This window comes from Pituophis catenifer, unplaced genomic scaffold, assembly GCF_029215685.1.
Source record: "Pituophis catenifer annectens isolate HBS135680 unplaced genomic scaffold, rPitCat1.0.hap2 SCAF_1, whole genome shotgun sequence".
Taxonomy (NCBI): domain Eukaryota; kingdom Metazoa; phylum Chordata; class Lepidosauria; order Squamata; family Colubridae; genus Pituophis; species Pituophis catenifer.
This window is the reverse complement of record NW_027256881.1, coordinates 128,343,952-128,364,106: the sequence shown is the minus strand read 5'-3', so window position 1 is coordinate 128,364,106 and position 20,155 is coordinate 128,343,952. Positions and strand designations below refer to the sequence as shown.

Below are 20,155 nucleotides of genomic sequence, written 5' to 3'. Positions count from 1 at the left end.
TTATTTATTTAATATATTCCAATACTACTCCCCATAGATTCACATTTGGATAAAAGTTTCTCTAGCAATATTAAATCTCTGGGTATTGTTCTTAGGCCAATTTTTTCTAGTAAACACCCAGGTCTGACATCACTGGTTCTTTGAAATATGCCTGATATCATTTTTAATTAAAAAAAGAGCTTATCTAATGACTTTATATAAGAATCTGCTGCCTTTCAATTGGCCAGTTGTTTATTTCTTGTAATATCTGTGAATATATAAGTCAGTGTGTTATCAAATTAGCATTGTAATGCGAGGTGCTAAATATTTTAACAGAGTTTACTCTGAACTAACATATAACTTAATATTAAAGCATTGCATGTTCATACTAGGGGCTGTCAAACTCCCGGACTTGTGGGCCGGATGTATCATGTGCTGGCCACGCCCATCTTAGTGAAGGGGAAAAAAGTCCCGATACGTCATGTGACGTCGCTGTAACGACGTGAGTTTGGCACCCCTGTTCATATTGGAGACATGTTCTATATAATAGGAATACAGATAGTCCTCAACTCAAGGCGGACTAATGGAGATTGCCTATGATGGTCAGAAGTCGTGACAGCTGTTAAGTGCTCATGTGATTACCTCATGATCCCCACCCACCCTAGGCCTTCCAAGCTCCTCTGTCCCCTGAGGCACCCTGTATTCTCCTTTCTGTCCCTGCAGTTGATTGTAAGGACAAATGATAGTATGGGCACTGCAGCAATGAACTTAAAACCAGGTCATAAGTAGCTTTTGGGGGGAGGGGGTCTACTGTAACTGAGCGGTTACTAAGCAACCTGTCGTAAATCGAGGATTACCTATATATGGTTATAAAAGGGCAAGCTTGCGAATGTTTCCTGACATAAATTTATTTGAACCCAGGTAGTTCATTTTGGTTTTAGGAATACTTATACATGATAAAAAATATATAAAAAATAAACTTGGTATGAAATGATTTAAATGTTGAAAAGTGTATTGGAGATTCTTATTGGCTTTAAACACCTTTTGATGGACGTGTAAGGATGCTGATCACTAAGAGCAGATTGTCTGCATTCTTCTGTATCAGCATTGATTATTTGGAAGTTCCATAGTTTTAATTTGCTTCTAAGAATGATGGATAAATTGATTGCATGTATATCAAAATAATATATTGCATACATTACTTTTGAGCAATAAAAGCTGTCAACTAAGTAGTGGCATTTCTTCTCATGTATCTCTGATTTTGTACCATCTGCTTCCTATATACTTCCAACACTAGTTCTGCAGTAATCAATATATGTTATAATTTTGAAAATAGATATTCATAGGATGAATGTAAGATTGATATGTGACGCATACTGAAGTCCTAATGTCCTAAGTTATAATGCTAAGTGTTAAAAGTGTGATTGTAACTCATTTCATACCCATTGTTTGTCAAGGGTTTGGTTTGTCTTTTCACGATGTCCACTTTTTAGTTTTAGGAAATGACATACCAATCACTGCTGCTAATGAAGAAGAGGACGAAGAAGGAGAACAGTTTGACTTTGATAGCGGAGATGAGATACCAGAAGCGGACAGACAAACTATTTTGCCAATTCAAGAAGAGGCAAATTGTATAGGTACAAGATTCCAGGCAAAATAAATAATGGGAATGTTACTTTTTGCAAATATGAATTGCCTTTGAGAGTAACTCTATAGTCCATGCAAATCGTCACTCCTGGGAATCATGGATTGAACCAATTTGGGCTCTCAAAAATTACAACTGTTAATTGCATGAAAACCTAAATGAGATTTGTCCCAGGAAAAGCTGTATGCAAGTTACTTTTAGGGGCCCATGCAATTAAGCTACTATGAGATGACACTCTCAATGTATAGATTCAGAGATTACTCCAATGCAGAGTATGCAGCTTTCTGGAATTCTCTGCCCTGCCTGTCATAAGAATTTGCAAGAGCAGGCCAACATGACTACTGTATAAAATTGTCAGATTTTCTAATGCTCCTATATTGAATGGTGAGAGTTGAGTAATTCAGGACAAGTCACTGCTTGAGTTGATAAAGTTTTTCTATCTATGTCAGCCTGGTTCTCAGTGGAGAGAAGTTTACAAGACTTGGGCTCTCCAGATTAGAACAGCAGCTGACAGCAATTGAAGCCTACCAACCTGAAGGTGGCTGAAAACCTTGGTATAAGGTCAGGCAACAAAGGAGAATGGAATTGTTATACGACTATTTTGCATTTAAATCAGTGTTGAAATCCAAATTTTTTACTACCGGTTCTGTGGGCGTGGCTTGGTGGGTGTGGCTTGGTGGGCATGGCAGGGGAAGGATACTGCAAAATCCCCATTCCCTCCCCACTCCTGGGGGAAGGATATTGCAAAATCTCCATTCCCACCCCACTCTGGGGCCAGCCAGAGGTGGTATTTGCCAGTTCTCTGAACTACTGAAAATTTCCGCTACCAGTTCTTCAGAACTTGTCAGAACCTGCTGGATTTCAACACTGATTTAAATATATACATAGGTATAGACATAGTGTTATTACTATGCTTATGCTATATTACCCTATACTTAGTATAATACAATATGTTAGTATATAGTATAATATGTGAAGGTAGAAGTTAGGAAAATAAGCAAGTTTGTTAAATTTATAACAAAAGCTTTTTAAAGGCTTTCCTTTAAAACACAGGAAAGACAAAAACGGTCTGTTTGTTGGTGATTTGCACTATTTCTCAAAAGACAAACCCCCCTACCCCCCTTATACTTCAACAGTTACCAATCCCAGGGGAAAAAAACCATTAGGTTTAAGGAATTGCAGATAAGTGCCCTTGTACACTCTGAAACACCCTTCCAATCTGAAGCACTCAACACCTCCACTCTGTTCTAAATCTCAAGGCCGAATAGTTTGCCTAACAGATTAAACACTCAAGCTGTGGATTCTATTTGTATGCAAGCTAATTTAAAATAACACAGCATTCTGTCTCACTATTATTGGGCCTCTGCTGTAACACCTATAGAAATATTTGTAGCCAGTCTCCACCTCTCTTTTCAGGCCCCAAAGCCCTCTTGGGAGGTGGGTTTTTGTTTTTTTTGTAATGGTACAGGAGGAAACCAAAATGTCTTTCTGCTGCTTTGCAGATACTCAGTCTGTGCTGAGGTGGAAAAAGAAGGTGTTTTACCACCTGTTGACTGGCTGCAGTTTCTCACCATTTCTGTTGGAGTGGTGAACCTCCTGAGCTCTGCTTCCCCTTTCAGCTTGCCTCCTGTTGGTTTGCTGAAGTCCAGCCCCATCACCTACCTGTTGAGCTGCAAATTCTTCCTTTCTGTTCTTCCACCTGAAACAAATCTTCCTTCAAAACATACCCCTGCCCTCAGCATTTTCCTTTTATAATTGGAAACCAGGTGTGGTTCAATGCTCTCTAGATTGCCTTAAAATCCCAGGAGGAGAAAACAAAGGGGGAAAAAAGAGCTCTTGTTGGCCATTGCAAAGCTTTCCTTCTTCAAGAAGTCAACTGCATTATTCTGGGAAAGACAGTTGCTTTAAGGCAGGGATGCCAAACTCAATTTCATTGAAGGCCACATCAGAGTTGTGTTTGACCTTGGGGGCCAGGGTGGGCATGGCCAGGGTGGGCATGGCCAGCATGATGTCACCCATAGTGGGGGTGTCTGGTGGCCCAAGCGCTCTGCCAGCGAAAACGGGCTCCTGAGCTCTGTTTTTGGCCGCAACGGCCTCCTGCGGCCCTCTGCCAGCAAAAATGGAGTTGGGGGGGGGGCTGTGTGTTGGCAGAGGCACTGTGGGCCAATCCTTCGCTGTTTCCAGGTTGGCCCCGCAGGCCAGATCTAAGCACCCTGTGGGCCGGATCTGGCTCGCAGGCAGTGGTGGGATTCTGCGGATTCTAGGGGGTTCGGGCGAACCCTTTGTTAAATTGCTGGCTCACCCCGCCCCTTGCCCCGCCCGTCCGCACCACTATTTATTGCCAATAAATAGTGGTGGGCGAGGGACGGGCGAGCCAGCAATTTAACAAACGGTTCAGTGTTTTTTTGTAATTTTATTGGCCTGCGGAGCTTCAGCATAGGCTAATTAGCCCCTTGATTCTATCCCGACTCTCAGCTGATTTGTTCTCAGCTGTTTTGCTCAGGGCTCTGCTGCTTGCTTGCAAAGAGTGCAGATTTTTTTCCCCCTATCTATGCTGAAAAACGAAACTGAAAGTAAAAGCCTGCTTTACTGTTGATGGAACGTTGAGAAATTAGGCAGGCAGATTTCTTTTCTTTTTCCTAACCAAAAAAGGTAGGTGCAAGCTACCTTTAGTGGAAAGGTAGTTTCCCCTAAAGAGGTAGTTACTCTTTAGGAAAAAAGAGGAGAGTTCAAGATTTTAAAACACAAAAGAAAAAAAGCTCTATTTAAATAGGGAATTGTAATAATTGAGATACTAATAATTGTATATTGTGTTGAAAGCAGAAATAGTTAAATTGTGGTTTGGAGGAATATATGGGGGAAATTATTTGGTTTATTATTATTGGTAAATATAATTAATTGATTTGTAAGAAATTGGATTGCATGGAAATAATTGGAATATTCATGTTCATATTGATTAATATACAAAAAAGATAGTTATATAACTAATTGATTTATATTAAAATGTTGAATTTATATTAAACAACTGTAATATTACATAATTAACCAATGTGAGGATGGATATAAAAATAGATGACAATGGGAAGGGGTATAATATAGAATAGAAGGGAAAAATTGAATTTGATTAAGATTAGAGATGAGGATGAAGGGTAATATTGTTTTTTTTAAAAAAAATAGATAAGGAATAAATATGGCAAAAAGGAAATATAGAAATTGTAAATTTAATTGAAATGACTAAACACTGTTTAAATTTGTGAACTGGCCAAATACTCTGTTCAAAGAAAATACATTGTATGTTTGTATGTGTGTTTCTAATTACTGCTATTTATTCATATTTATTCTCTTTTATTCTTTAAAGTTTAACAATTCATTCTTTATCTTAATATCTTTATATTTATTTGGGGTTGGTTTTCTTCCCTTTCATCTTTTTTATTGTACAGCAATCTTTCTCCTCAAACCTACCACCTCTCTCTTTTCTTTCCTTCTTACTTTCTCTTCCTCCCCTCTTCTTCTCCTCCTCTCTTCCTCCCTCTCTTACCCTCATTCTTACTCTAATTTCCCTTCCCTTCCTCCCTTCTCTTCTTTCCCTGTCTCTCCTTCTTTCTTCCATCTCTCTTCTCCTTCCTTCATCCCTCTCTATTGCTGTATCCTTTTGTGCATATGGATTACTCAGAGGGCTGAAAAAGTTATTTTTGACCGGTCCTCGCACTTTTGACCAGTCCTCGCACTTACGACTGTACTCACATTTTATGTTTTGTGCCCTATCTTGTCACTGTGGTGAAGACAAGTAGTGGTGAAATGACTGACCCACAGTTGTTAAGAATGTCGCAACGGGCATAAATGTGAGGAAGGTCATAAGTGCGAGGACCGGTCAAAAATGTGAGGACCAGTCAGAAATGACTTTTTTCAGCCCTCTGAATAGTCCCTATGTGCATATGGACTAGTCAGAAGGCTGAAAAAGTTATTTTTGACCGGTCCTCGCACTTTTGACCAGTCCTTGAACTTACGACTGTCCTCACATTTTACATTTTATGCCATATCTTGTCACCATGGTGAAGAGAAGTAGTGGTGAAATGACTGACACGTTTGTTAAGAATGCCGCAATGGGCATAAATGTGAGGATGGTCATAAGTGCGAGGACCAGTCAGAAATGACTTTTTTCAGCCCTCTGAGTAGTCCCTATGCACATAGCCACGCCCACCCGGTCACATGACCACCAAGCCACACCCCCAACTAAGCCACGCCTACAGAACCGGTTGTTAAAAATATTGAATCCCACCACTGCTCGCAGGCCTTGTGTTTGACACCCCTGCTTTAAGGAGTCGAAGACCAGCACTATATAAATACTCCATGTAGCATCATTTTGCCCTCAGATCTGAAGTGCAGTACATGGAAAGTAGCTTGGTTTGAAGGGGAGGAGAAGCCATTTTGCAGAGGGAGGAAGTTTGATTTTTTTTTTCTCGTTATGAGAAGAGTTGCTTTGACAGCAATATGTATCTTTTGTATTCAAGGTAATGAAAGTCTAGAAAACCTAGAAGAAACAGAGAAAAAGCAGAGCTCCAAAGCCAATGCAGAGGGCATCCTACCAAGGGTAAACCCATACTCTGTCATAACCATTTCGCCAATGCAGGAAAAGGAGCTGTTGCTGTCACCAGAGCCAACCACACAAGATGGAACTATAAGTCCCACCCTCTCAAGTGGCTATTCGGTTCCAGTGCCTTGTGGCTATGCCGTGCCATCCAATTTGCCATTGATATTGCCGGCGTATTCCAGTCCTATTATAATCCGCAACCCTTCTGTGGATGAAGAAGGTAGTGTAGAGCTATGCATAATTATATTTTTTAAAAATAGAATTATTTTCCTGTCAATGTCCTCTAATTTCTTGGATATTTTGAACCCTCTTTGTAATCCAAAGCTATGCACATTGCTCAGTGGATTGGACATTGAGTTTTGCACCCTGCCACATAGCTTAAATATCTTTGTTAATATCAATAAGATTTATGTAGTCTGTTAATGATATTTTGTGGTGTTGACAACTTATTTTTTGTGCTAGAAAGTGTCAATTTTATTAGGATTGTGTTTTTAATAAACGAAATAAATTCTTAATAGGACCCTCCCCTCTTCTCTTCCCCTCAAATTCTCTCTGCCTGGTTCTTTTGGTAAAACTTGGAGAGTATGCAAAGGGATATTTGGAAAGCAGAAATAGTCTTCTTGCAGAAGCAGAAATCTGTTTATTCTACATTGGATTATAGAAACTCTTATCTGTATTTCTCAGTTCTTTGAAATGTCTCTATTTCTAAACTATAAAAGATATTTACCCAATGTATTGATATTATCCTTCTCATCTTTCCTACTATCTTCTCCTGTTGGTTATCTATGATTTATCACTTGTATATTATGACTAATGGTTGTAACTATGATCCATGAATCTATCACTTTGTTTGTATGTACGCTGAGAGTTTATGCACCGGACACAAATTCTTTGTGTGTCTAATCACACTTGGCCAATAAAGAATTATATTCTATCCATAGGTTATAAAATGAAAGGGGTTTTACATATATGCACGGAAGGATATAGCATGCCCTTTTTGCTTACTTAAATATTTATAATCCCATATTCAGAGGAGCTCATAAAATGCATTATTAATGGAGGCCTTTAGAAGCCCACTGAACAATATTTAAGAGCAGGAAATCTTATTTGACAAATCACTATAATGAATGTTAATTTAAAATGCTTTCCCTTAACGTCACCGTCACTGAGAGACTGTATCATTTCTTTAGCAAGTGTTCATATAGTAGCCGAAGATGGTCATTCAAATTCTCAGAGTTCAGAAGAACCTCCAAACAGGTAAGTCAAATATTTAATGACATTTATTGTGAAAGTATAACATAACTGAAGTATCAGTACATCTGGAGTTCAGTAGAAAAGTAGTGTTTTAAACTGAGGACAGCAGGATTAGTACATGTTCAGGAAAAAGTGATAAGATCCTTCCACAAGTCCGTCTTTTCATTGTCATATTCAACTTCTTTAACAATACAGACCATGTCTATGGAGATTCTCAATCATCCAGATCATGGTTGTCCCAATGGTGCTTTTTTCAAGAGGCATCTGGACTTCCTTGTTTTTCTTTGAAGACGTTTTGCTTCTCATCCAAGAACTCTGATGAAGAATCTTCTTGGATGAGAAGCAAAACGTCTTCAAAGAAAAATAAGAGAGTCCAGTTGTCTCTTGAAAAAAGCACCTTTGGGACAATACAGACCATGGTTAATAATGCTTGTCTGTTGGTGGAATGACATCTATGAAATAAATGCTCCTCAACAAGCTTGTCCAAAATCTGTTCCAGAAGACGGCTGATGTCTGATTATGTTATTATTGGATATAGGCTGGTACATCTAGCGCTACAAATGCCTTATTACTTCTTTGAGGGTAGTCAAGCTGTAGCAATGTCATGCCTGCCATTTTTCCAAAACCATCTATCTGACCATCTATTGAACAAAGCAAGATGCTGCACTAAATGAACTTTCTTGCTTTATATAGATTTTTAAAACCTTTTTTTCCTTTTAGTTCCTGTAGCAAATGCTTTTTCTCTTCAATCTCTGTTTCTTTCTTCCTACTTCAGCCTGACTACCTGTCCCTGTACCTAAAACTTAATTATTACTGTGACTCATTTCTGAGTCATTTCCCAAAACCTTCCCTTTATAGTGTCTTTTGTAAGCAGTTCAGGTGGACATTACCTGTTTAGAGCTGCAGACAGTGTTTTTCAAATCGGGGCTTTGGGTGGGTGGGGAATGAAAATGAAACATTTGCGAGGCAACATGGACCAAATCAATTTCCTAAATTTAGAGCCAGTGGGAATATACTGGCAATAATACACATGGCCTTATTTGAACAAAAGCCACCAAGTCTCTCGAGTCCATGAAAGCAAGGCCATTTTTTCCCCAAACATTTCTAGGAGAAAGTCCTCCTGTAACGCCTAGAGATTTTGTTTGTTCCTACCCTGTCTCTTCCCAATGACACTGGAAATAAAACAGCTGTGATGCAGAGTGGCATATTAGTTCATCTTTGGCACTTGTTTTTATGTGAAGGAGATCATGTTAAAAGCAGCCACCCTATCAGACTGAATCAGAGAGAGGAAACAGTTAAGAGGTTTGCTTGTTCAATAGCTTCTGGGCAGTCAAGGCAACCAGAGTGTGATTTTTCACACATGCTAGTGGATAGTAAAGATAAAGCAGAAATGTAGCCCTGACCATTATTAAACAGGTTGCTTTTTATCAGGGCTCTACTGTGCTTTGGATTTGGTCTCCAAGAGGTGCTTCAGAGTGCCCAGCTCTGCAAGCATGGAATTGATCTATAAAACTTCACAGAAGCTGCATATTTCTTTCTCATTTGGAGATGAAATATGAAGCATGCATAGCTCATTACCTACTCATATTGGTATTTTATGACTATCACCTGTCTGTTGCTTGTATCGTGTACATTTAGTGACTGTTCAAAGTTACAATGGCACTGAAAAAAGTGACTTATGACCGTTTTTCACACTAATAACGGTTGCAGCATCCCGGTGGTCACGTAATCAAAATTCAGATACTTGAAAACTGATTTATGTTTATGATGATTGCAGTGTTCCGGGATCATGCGATCACCTTTTGTCACCTTCTGACAATCAAAGTCAACGGGGGCATCAGAGTTACTTAACCGTGTTCCTAACTTAACAACTGCAATTATTCATTTAAGTGTAGCAATGAAGGTTGTAAAATGGGGCAAAACTCACTTAACAAATGTTTCACTTAGCAACAGAAATTTTGGGCTCAGTTGTGGTCATAAATTGAGGACTACCTGTATCTCGTGATTTATGATTTATCACTTCGGTGTTTGTATGATCCCTGAGAACTTTTGCACCGGAGACAAATTCCTTGTGTGCTCAGTCACACTTGGCCAATAAAGAATATTCTATTCTGTTTTGTACAGGCAAAGCCTTAAGATGAATTGACAACATTCTTTATATTTTAGATGAATAATCATTTCGGAAAGAATAGTAGTATAAATATAGGGAAGGCACTTTAAGACTTGCTGGACTCCCCTTTTCACCCAGTCATTGCCCTGTACTTCAGCATACCTGAAATAAAAAACCCTGAGATGGTGGCAAATAGATTCCTCTGCATCTTGTTGCCCTTCCTATTGGTTGTTAGTCGCGAAGTTGTGTCCAACCCATGGACAATGTTCCTCCAGGCCTTCTTGTCTCCTACCATCCCCCGGAGTCCATTTAAGCTCACACCAACTGCTTCAGTGACTCCATCTAGCCACCTCGTTCTCTGTCATCCCCTTCTTCTTTTGCCCTCAATCGTTCCCAGCATTAAGCTCTTCTCCATAAGCCCTTCCTTCTCATTGGCCAAAGTATTTGAGTTTGAGTTTCATCTTTATCTTCAGGACCTGGCCCTCTAAAGAGCAGTCAGGGTTGATCTCCTCTAGGACTAACTGGTTTGATTGCCTTGCAGTCCAAGGGACTCACAGGAGTCTTCTCCAGCACCATAGTTCAAAGGCCTCAATTCTTTGGCACTCAGCCTTTCTTATGGTCCAACTTTCACAACCATACATTGCAACTGGGAAAACCATAGCCTTGACTTTACGCACTTTTGTTGGCAGGGTGATGTCTCTGTTTTTTAGTATGCTGTCTTGATTTGCCATAGCTTTCCTCCCCAGGAGCAAGCATCTTTTAATTTCTTGGCTATAGTCCCCATGTGTGGTGATCTTGGAACACAGGAAAATAAAATCTGTCACTACCTTCATTTCTTCCCCATCTATTTGCCAGGAATTGAGAGGGACAGATGCCATGATCTTAGTTTTCTTAATGTTGAGTTTCAAGCCAACTTTTGCACTCTCCTCCTTTACCCGCATCAAGAGGCTCTTTAGTTCCTCTTCATTTTCTGCCATTAGTGTGGTATCATCTGCATATCTGAGGTTGTTGATATTTGATATTCCTATTGGTGGACACCCCAAAATGCAGGGTCTCAGCAGAAAAGAGGGGAAGGAAAAGACTTTAGGCATTGCTGCTAGCTGCTTTCTTCATTTTCTCACTCTCTTCTTCCCTCTTCCTGGATGAATGAGGAGAGGGAAAACAAGCACACCTTATTTGTTCTGCAGAAATCTGGATGACCTCTAGACAGAGGCAAGGAGTTACAAAGACTCTCACTCTGTAGGACTATAGAGATGCCTAAGAGAGGCAGACTAATGAGGGGCTGGGAGGGAGTGCTAATGCAAATGTACCACTGTTTTCTGAATAGGAGGAATGAAGCTGTGTTTAGCATTACTTTAGGTAACTTGGGAGATGTGGGTCAGAGGTTTTGTCTGAAAAGATTGCATTCAACACTACTTATGCCTCACCAAAGATGATTCTTTTATGTGTTCACTTTTTTCCTGCACTATTTTAAACCCAATGGATTCTCAGGCTTCTTTGCCACTTCTTTCAGAAGCAATTTAGATTTTTTTTTCTGAAGCATATTTTTAAGTAACAATATATTGTTGAGGACAACATTTCATGGAAGATCTCTTTAAATTCAGTAATTAACATTGTGGTAATTAATGGAATTGCATATTCTCCTACTCTCATTAAATTTAATGGAGTTTCCAAGTCAAGATGCAATCAAGATTGTGCTTCAAGGCAATTGAGTACATGAAAATCATCTTTATTTTCTCTGTGTGTGCTTTCTTTATAGTGAAGATAATCAGGGAAGCACAGATGAGAATGCCTTGGCCAAATGGGTGGCTGATCCTGCAAATACAGAGTGGATGGAGAGTGAGTATGGATGACCAACAGTTCCTCTGCAGGAATTTAATAGTCTTGGGTCAATGGCTCAGATTGCTGAATTTATCGATTAATTACACTCTGGACCAACATCTTCTGGATGCTTGGACTCTTCATTATTCAGATGATATTTATAAATTCCAAGTAGGCAATGCAAAATTGTCTGCAAAACATGTCAGTTTGAGTGTTTCAAGCAACTTGGCACTCTTTTAATCTCCGAACCATCCTGTTCTAAGATTGAAAGGCTTCTAAAATGTTTGAATAGTCTGTTTGCTGCTGGGATGGGAAATTTCGTATCATTTCAAGCTTGTAACAGTTTGAAAGAATATGTTTTGCGCGCCCCTAATTCAGAAATTGTTTCTCTATTTGCAGAAATGTTACAATAGTCCACAAAAAATAAATATTGTATTATGTCCAATCATATCTTAGTACTCTTAAAAATGTTTTGTTAGTTGCTTGATAAGGAAATTATTTACATATGTGAGTTAGATGAAACACATAAATTGAAAGCATGTATTTTGTACAAGTTCAAAGGCATAAACAAAACCTGAAAAACAAAATGTTGCATTTGATGTGTGTTTCCTTTCTCCAGTGAATCTGGAAGAAAACCTCTTCATTGTAAGGAAATCCAAGGAATTTAAACTTTGGAAATTAATTTGAATTGACTTTCTAAATAATATATGCATTGGATATTAATTTCTCTTCTTGTTTTGATTGTATTCACTTCTTGGCTCAAAATCTCACCTGCTTTTTGTAAATATTTTTTTTTAAAAAAAACTTTATACTGTGACAGAAATGAGAAAGAACAGATATGAATTCATAGACATCTGAAAGTGTACTAGAAACAGACAAGAACTGAGCCCATGTGCTAGTTTGAACAATGCTCCTGAGAAAGATGTAAAATAAAAAGGAATTGTTGCCTGTAGTAGTTATACTTAGGCTAGATATTAAGGAATCAGTGCTGAAAATGTAAATTGTCACATGAGCAATTGTATCATGTGAGGAATCACAACATAGAAGATTCATTTTCATATCTAAAATGCCTATTCAGTTGTTTACTTACAAACTTCAATTATGCAAACACATTCATTAGAAGCTTATATATCTTATGTATCTAAAATGCTTATTTAGATACATAACCATCAACATGTGTTCTAATGAATGCATTTACATAAATGAACTTTTAAGAATTAAACAGGTCTGCAGATTTATTTGCAAATAAATTTATTTATTTGCAGGAGGAAATCAAGAGGCTGGTTTTGAACATTTTTATTTGCATCTTGTTAACTCACTTGAAATTGTGAAGCAATATCAAATGAATAATATGCTTCTGATTAGACAACAATGTGTGTGTGTGTTTATCATTATTTTAGTGTACTCTATAGATGTTTGTGTTGCACATTTTTAAAAGAAATCTCTCCAATAACAATGCATTAAGGGTTTTCCCCTCCTTTGGTTTTAGATCCTGATGAAGTAATATATGATGATGTACCAAGAGAAAATTCAGACTCTGAACCAGGTATAAATTTGAATTCAATTTTAATTAACAGTATTAGAGGGGAAAATACCGATAAACGTTCCAAGTGAAAGAAATGTTTAATTTTCCGTAGCTGTCCTACAATATTTCTTATATTTTAGGCTGTTGTCATATAGAATGGGGATCCAGACAGAAGTCTTTGTTTTGCTTTAGAATGGCACGTTAGGGATTATGCACCTAAAATGATGACTGTGGCCTAATAAAAATTATATGGAAATGAAAATGTATCTCATTTCCATATAATTAAAATTAATAAAGATGGTTACTCTCCAGGCATTTAATAATTCAATAATTGTGGAGGTTTTTGAAGACTCACCAATGATTCTGGATTGTGTACCTATTTTTCAATTCTGTGCTTATAGGCAGGACAATCAAACCTTACCGAAATGAAAAATTTAGTTTGAGGTTGATTTAGATCAGGGAAGTACCATATTTTTTGGACGATTAGACGCACCGGACTGTAAGACACACCTAGTTTTAGTGAAGGAAAACAAGAAAAAAAAAATAGTATTTGGCCTCCGTGTATCCCGTTTTTGCCCTCCCTGGCTTCCAGATGCACTCTGCAGGCCAAAAATGAGCCCGTTTGTGGCCTGCAGAGTGCTTTTGGATGCTAGTGAGGACAAAAACAGGCCCATATTCGCTCTATAAGACGCACAGACATTTCCACCCACTTTTTTTTGGGGGGGGGGGAGTGTGTCTTATAATCCGAAAATACAGTAATTAGGAATAAACAAAACCTATTGTGTTAAGATTGGAATGCTTTTATTTATTTATTGGTTGGTTGGTTGGCTTAAATAATTTATATGTCTGCCCATCCAATAACAGTGACTTTGGGCTGCATTTGTGTTCTGAAGAACACTGGAATGTTCTGTTTTTCTTCCCAACTTACACATAGACTCATCCATTCCAGAAATTGTTGCTATAGTTGGTAGTTTCCAGGCAATAGTTTGTGGTCCAGAAGAAATATGGAATGTTCAAATGTTCCCTAGAACATTCTCTCTCTCTCTCTCTATGGACTTCCCTAGAAATGATATCTAACAAAAGGAGTAATCCTGACATAATCATTACTCAGTTGGAAGGGATGGTCATAACACTGAAAATCCTAAATCACACAGCACCAGGATACAGCACCAGGACACAGCACCAGTCAGGCAATGCCTTGCCAAAATTGAATCTGGCCATCCTAGCCAAATCTTGCCTGGTCACCGAGGGCGGGTCTGTTGAAGCTTCTGCTTCTGGTTCAATTCCATAAACCAGTAAAAGCCATTTCATTTCACCATCCTTTTGGTCTCAGCTGATTGACTGTAGACACCTATGTTCGGCTTTATTTAGGGCGTTGGTTTTGTTTTTTAATACTATTCTGGATCTAATTATTTTTATGAAGTGGTGTCTTTGATGTTGATGTTGTACATCACCCAGATTGGATTTGTTTATATCTGAATTTTTTGGTAATTAATTAGAGAGACAGTTTTCCTTTTTACTTGATGTTGTTCCATCCTGCACCTTTTCCTTCAAATCGAGTATCATATTTTTTTCAAGGTTGAGGGAAGTTGTGCAAATACAATTCCCAGCAGCTGAGCCACCACGACAACTAGAAGACCACTGAATGTTTATGTCTGTGATATGTGATGTTGTTGTGACACTACAGTAGACAATCTGATATGCAAACTCCTCACTCCAAAGGATTCTTCCTCTCTCTTTATCATTATCATAAATCAGATTGAATATGTACCAGTATAACAAAATATTACAAGAAAATTTTCTTCTCTTTTCATTGCTCATTTTATGTCATCTCCCCTCCCTTCTTGCACTAGGACAGATGGGGTAATATTTTTCTAAACCAGTGAAGGGTTTGCCAAAAGTAAATGTTATCTCAAACCTGTTGTTTTGTGCTTTTGTATATTGACTTATATACAGTTTATGTCTGCTGTTACCCATAATTTTTTTTCTGGGAATACTACTTATCTGATGTGTTGACGTAATATGTTGTCCAGATCTTTCTTCTGGTCCTTCATCTCTATATAGAATGCCTTGATCTCAGTTATATTTCATATTGTTGCTCCCTGCCATAGTTATTTTAGAACGTTTAGATTATTCATAGCCTATTCATACTTTGGGCCACCCATGATAAAAATCATTGCCAAGAGAAAGATTTCTTGATTTTACATTTAAGCGTAGATATATTTTTTCTGAAATTCTATATATGGTGATATTGTATGCCACTAGTGCATACTAACCGGGGGAAAATACACAATATAAATATTATATAAATACACAGTTTGACTGAAATCAGCTGTTTCTATTTTGCCAGGTAGTTTTTTTTATAGCATTAGTTAACTTAATTCACCCAACCCCTTTGACCCTAGGATGACTCTGGATGGTTCTTAACCGAGATTCTGCAGAAACCTAGAGTTCCATGAGAGGTCGCTAAGGGTTCCCTGGGAGATCATGATTTATTTAAAAAACACACGAACCAAACAAAAACCCTCTAAACTCCAAAATTGGGTTGATCCACTGGAGTGTTTGCCCACCATGGGCGGGGATTGTGCATGTACATGCAAGCAGGGAGGTAAGCCAAGTGCTAGCTGATGAGTGAGCTGAGGAGGGAGAGAGGAAGGAGCAGCAGATGAGGACAGATGCATCAGAGAGAATCAGAGACTCTGCTGAGGCCTCTATACCAGGGCTCCCCCTGCTGGTGTGCCTATCTTCCTGCAGGTGTAGTGGCCCACTATCTCAAGACAGACCCAGGAAATAGAGGACTGGGCTGGCCCAGACACCAGTGCAGCATGCCTGCCTTTCTGCAGCAACCCAGGGGGCTCTAACTCAGGGCAGGCACAGGAGAACTGAACTAGTTTCCAGTTAGCTTTCCAAGTGCAGTTCCAAGTGCTAGTATGACTTGCCTCCAGACTATCCTTAGGGCCATCTTGTCCAATTAAACTTGACCAGGGACACTTATTTTCCCAGGGAAAAACATCTGATAATCTCACTTTCCATGAGTTACATAGTATGGAAGCATGTTTTTCCCCTTTTATTCCATTCAATCATATCCAATTCTCAGAGGTGGCCTGGATACATCCCTGCAGTTGGCAAGTTTTTTCAAAAGTAGTTTGCCATTGCCTCCTTCCTAGAGCTGAGAAAAAGTAACTGGCCCAAAGTCACTCAGCTAGCTTTGAACTCATGGTCTCCCAGTTTCTGATGTCTTAACTATTACACCAAACTGTCATGGAGTTTTCATGGAGGCACAGAGGGTGTGCTATTCTATGGTTAGCATCTGTATTTCAGAATAACTTTCCACTTGAATTTAGGTTGTCTTTTACAATTTTTGTTTTCAGAAAAATTGTCCTGGTGGACCAGTGCTTATGTTTTTGAGTTTTATGATTTTATAATATTTATATTTATTTATATTTATTTATTTTATTTTATTTTATTTTATTTTATTTTATTTTATTTTATTTTATTTTATTTTATTTTATTTTATTATTTTATTTTATTATTTTATTTTATTTTATTTTATTTTATTTTATTTTATTTTAAATTTATATACCGCCCTTCTCCCTGAGGACTCAGGGTGGTGTACAGCCAGAATTAAAAAACATGAAATACAAATATTAAAAAACAATTAAAATATATATAAATTTGGCCCAAAATTAAAAATACAAACAGATTTTATTTTTTTTAAAATTGCGAATGGTTTTTTTTTTTGTTTCAATAATATAAATCATTAATAACCTTTGAATTGTGAAAGTAAATGGATAGATAAATTAAAATGGAGTTTGTAAGAGATGAAGTAAAGGAAGGAAATAGTCATTCTTAAACATACACACAATAAAATATATTTTAGTTTATGACCAGATTTTTTTAAAAATAAAATTATGGCTTTTTAAATTTAAGCTGCATTTCCTAGAGATTATATTTTGTAAGAAATCCTAAGCCTGAAGTCCAAATTTTAAAATTGGTGCATTGATAATAGACCTTTCCTTATAAATCTCTCATTATTTTTCATTCCTTGGACTGAAAATAGCAAAGAAATATTTTCATTTACAGTCATAGATATTTGAGACAGAATTTTTCCATGAATAGAACTTAATTATGTTTATATTTTTAATGGATGCAGAGGAGATGATTTATGATGATGTTGAGAATGGAGATGAAGGTGGAAATAGCTCTCTAGAATATGGGTGGAGTTCCAGTGAGTTTGAAAGCTATGAAGAACAGAGCGACTCAGAGGGTAAAAATGGAATACCCAGTTCTTTTCTGCGTGGCAACCACAGAAGACAAGTATGTAATTCTGATAGCTTTTTCTAGCATATTTGTGCTTCCCAAAGTTGTAGTAAGTCGATGTTTATATCATCCAGTTGCATTACATAATTCCAAGCTATAACAAGTACATAAAATGTTAAGCAGTTGTGAAAGAAGAGGTAGAATATCCCATGGCACTGCATAAAATGGATTTGTACTCTGGAAGTATTAGATTGTACCCTAATACAGATGCTCTTATTTCCTGATATCCCATGATGTAGTTTATATACAGTGTCTAGTAGAAGTTATTAGAAGTTATTTTTATGAATGGTACCTACAAAGGGAGAGGTGGTGAGATAGATTAGTGAAGTGGCTATTTCTCAGCAAGGAGGGAGCACATTCCAAGGGGAGTGTGAATGTCAACAGTCAACACAGCCCAGAGGTGGATAGGAGACAGAGGAACAGATTGAGGATAGTTACTCCCTAGAACCTCTCGGTGTTCATAGGTTAGTAAAGATTTAGTCTGGTAAGATTCTATTGGTGTGAGGAAATAACTGAATTTTGGCTGGATTGTTCTATGTCATTCTTGGGCTGAGCTTGACACTGTTATCTTATTATGATTCCTAATATTTAATATAGTGTTTAATTCATTCCTTTATAACTCTCTGTAACAACTAGCTGAACCCTCAGATGTAAGTAATGTTCTAGCTTCACAACCCAATAGTACAAGTGGACTTCATTTTATGTTTTCAAAATTCAGCACACTTCAGATCTGGCCTGAAAGAATTGAAAATATAGTGACTATAAAACCAGATTGACCACAAATTGATTGCAGTGTTCAAGACATATAAGGACAGTATGTGACTCCTTCTGGAAACGCTAATAAACTGAATAAAACTCTAATAAGAAGAACGTGTAATTATATCACACACAAAAATTATTTCAGTTCTCTAATTCTATGGCTTTGAGAATCCTAAATTAATTCCTTGAAGTTAAAAAACAGAAAATAAACTATACAAGTTGCGATATGAGTTCTAATCCTATCATGCTCATGAAGTCCCATGGGTAACTGGCCAGTCACTTTCAGCCCCAGGAAAAGGCAAGGGCAAACCACTTCTAAAAAGCTTGCTAAGAAAATTACAGGGACTTCTCTAAGCAGTGTCCAGGAGTCAAGGCTGACTCAATATGCTCTACACACACACACACACACACACACACACACACACACACACACACCCTCTGGTGATAATTCCTAATTAAATTCCTAATTAAAATACTTTAGGAGGATCCCAGGATAAAAATCAGATGAGACAGCCAAATCTACCTGTCTCTTGGAACTTTATGAAAAAAAGGGTCAAGCAAGGTGTATTTTAGTTTCAGTGATTCTCCAGCGCGCTTTACTGAAAGCCGTGTCTAAAGTGGTTCTTATCCACAATTTCCTTTTCTATAGCATACCCCCCATCTTTCATGGCAAAAGGCTAACAGAGATCTCTATACCTACTAACTGTATAATTAATGTTGGTTGTGTATCATATTACAAAGCTGGCTTTTTAGTTAAGCTGAAAGTTTTCTTAGCCGTATACCCCAAATTAGTCCAGATTGGAGAAGGTTGAAGTAACAGAGATAATATATGCATTGCTGTAATGTCCCTTTAATAATTGGTCTAAGGCCATAAGTAAAGACTTTATTTTTATTTATTGGCATCCCACCTTTATTATAAATAACTCTAGGCAGCTAATATAGACTATTAATAATTTCTTCCTCATCCTGTTTTCCCCACAACAACCCATGAAATGGGTTGGTCTGAGAGAGAGAGTGACTGATCCAAGGTCACCCAGGTGGCTGTCATGGCTAAGGTGGGACTTGAACTCTCGGTCACCCAGTTTCTAGCCTGCCGCTTTAACCACTAGACCAAATTGGCTCTCTACCATATACCGCATACGTTTCTTAAATATCCCAATCCTATTACATCCAACTGCTGTTTCTTACAGCATCCCCATGGTCACATGATCAAAATTTGGACACTTGGCTACTCGTATTTATGACGGTTGCAGTGTCCTGCCGTCATGTGATCACCTTTTGTGACCTTCTGACAAGCAGAGTCAATGAGGAAGCCAGATTCACTTAATGACCATGTTTCTAACATAACTACTGCAGTGATTCACTTATCAACTGTGGCAAGAAATGTAAAATGGGGCAAAACTCACTTAGTGATAGAAATTTGGGGCTCAGTTGTGGTCGTAAGTCAAGGACTACCAAGGAGCAAAATATATTCTTTTTTTACATTGCCATTCTTTTTTTCCCCCCCCTCATCTGGCCCCCAGCAGTTTGTGCACATACAGCCCAATCACTTTAAATTTTAAGATTGTATCTTTTTGTGTGCTGCAGTTCTCTCATGACTTAACACGTTTAAAGGAGCACTATGAGAAAAAGATGAAAGATCTGATGACCAACACAGTCGGAGGAGTAGAGATTCAGCAACTAAAGCAAAAACATGAGCTGAAGGTAACATTGTTGATTTTCTAACCAGATAAATGTTAAAACGATTGTTCCGCAGACATAATGAATGTGTGTTTTAGTAAACGAAGCTGATGGAAAAAATAGCATGTGTTCACCCTGTGCTTGTTTACATTGCTTTCACCTTAAAATAACTTTACCGGGGGTTTTATGCCAACTTTTTGGACTGCTGTTTTAATATTTAGAGAATGAAAAATACAGTTAATTTTCTTACTGGATTTTTTGGCTATGCTGTTGCAGTTTAATTCACCTAGACGAGTCGTTCTTCAGTGGATATCTCTCTGGAAGATCATGTAGATTTTAGCTTTTGGGGGAGTTTGAGTTTAAATAAACGTGGTTGTCATTTTTCTTTTTCAGTATAAGTACCCTTTAGCATTAAATAGTTAACGTCTAATTGGGGATACCAGCATATTACTTTTTCTTGTTATGGAATCA

The 20,155-nt window shown here is 37.8% G+C and overlaps 1 protein-coding gene across 2 annotated transcripts in view; it reads left to right on the top strand.

The window, feature by feature from the left end:
* The window catches only part of ARHGEF10 (Rho guanine nucleotide exchange factor 10), a 116,636-nt gene that overhangs the window by 16,515 nt on the left and 79,966 nt on the right, over nucleotides 1–20,155 (top strand). For both annotated transcript variants that reach the window (XM_070932957.1, XM_070932956.1), the window contains exons 3-9: nucleotides 1,473–1,616; nucleotides 6,136–6,435; nucleotides 7,406–7,472; nucleotides 11,339–11,418; nucleotides 12,890–12,946; nucleotides 17,079–17,242; nucleotides 19,592–19,708. In XM_070932957.1, the coding sequence (XP_070789058.1) occupies nucleotides 1,473–1,616; nucleotides 6,136–6,435; nucleotides 7,406–7,472; nucleotides 11,339–11,418; nucleotides 12,890–12,946; nucleotides 17,079–17,242; nucleotides 19,592–19,708 (929 nt within the window). The remainder of the gene's footprint in view (nucleotides 1–1,472; nucleotides 1,617–6,135; nucleotides 6,436–7,405; nucleotides 7,473–11,338; nucleotides 11,419–12,889; nucleotides 12,947–17,078; nucleotides 17,243–19,591; nucleotides 19,709–20,155) is intronic.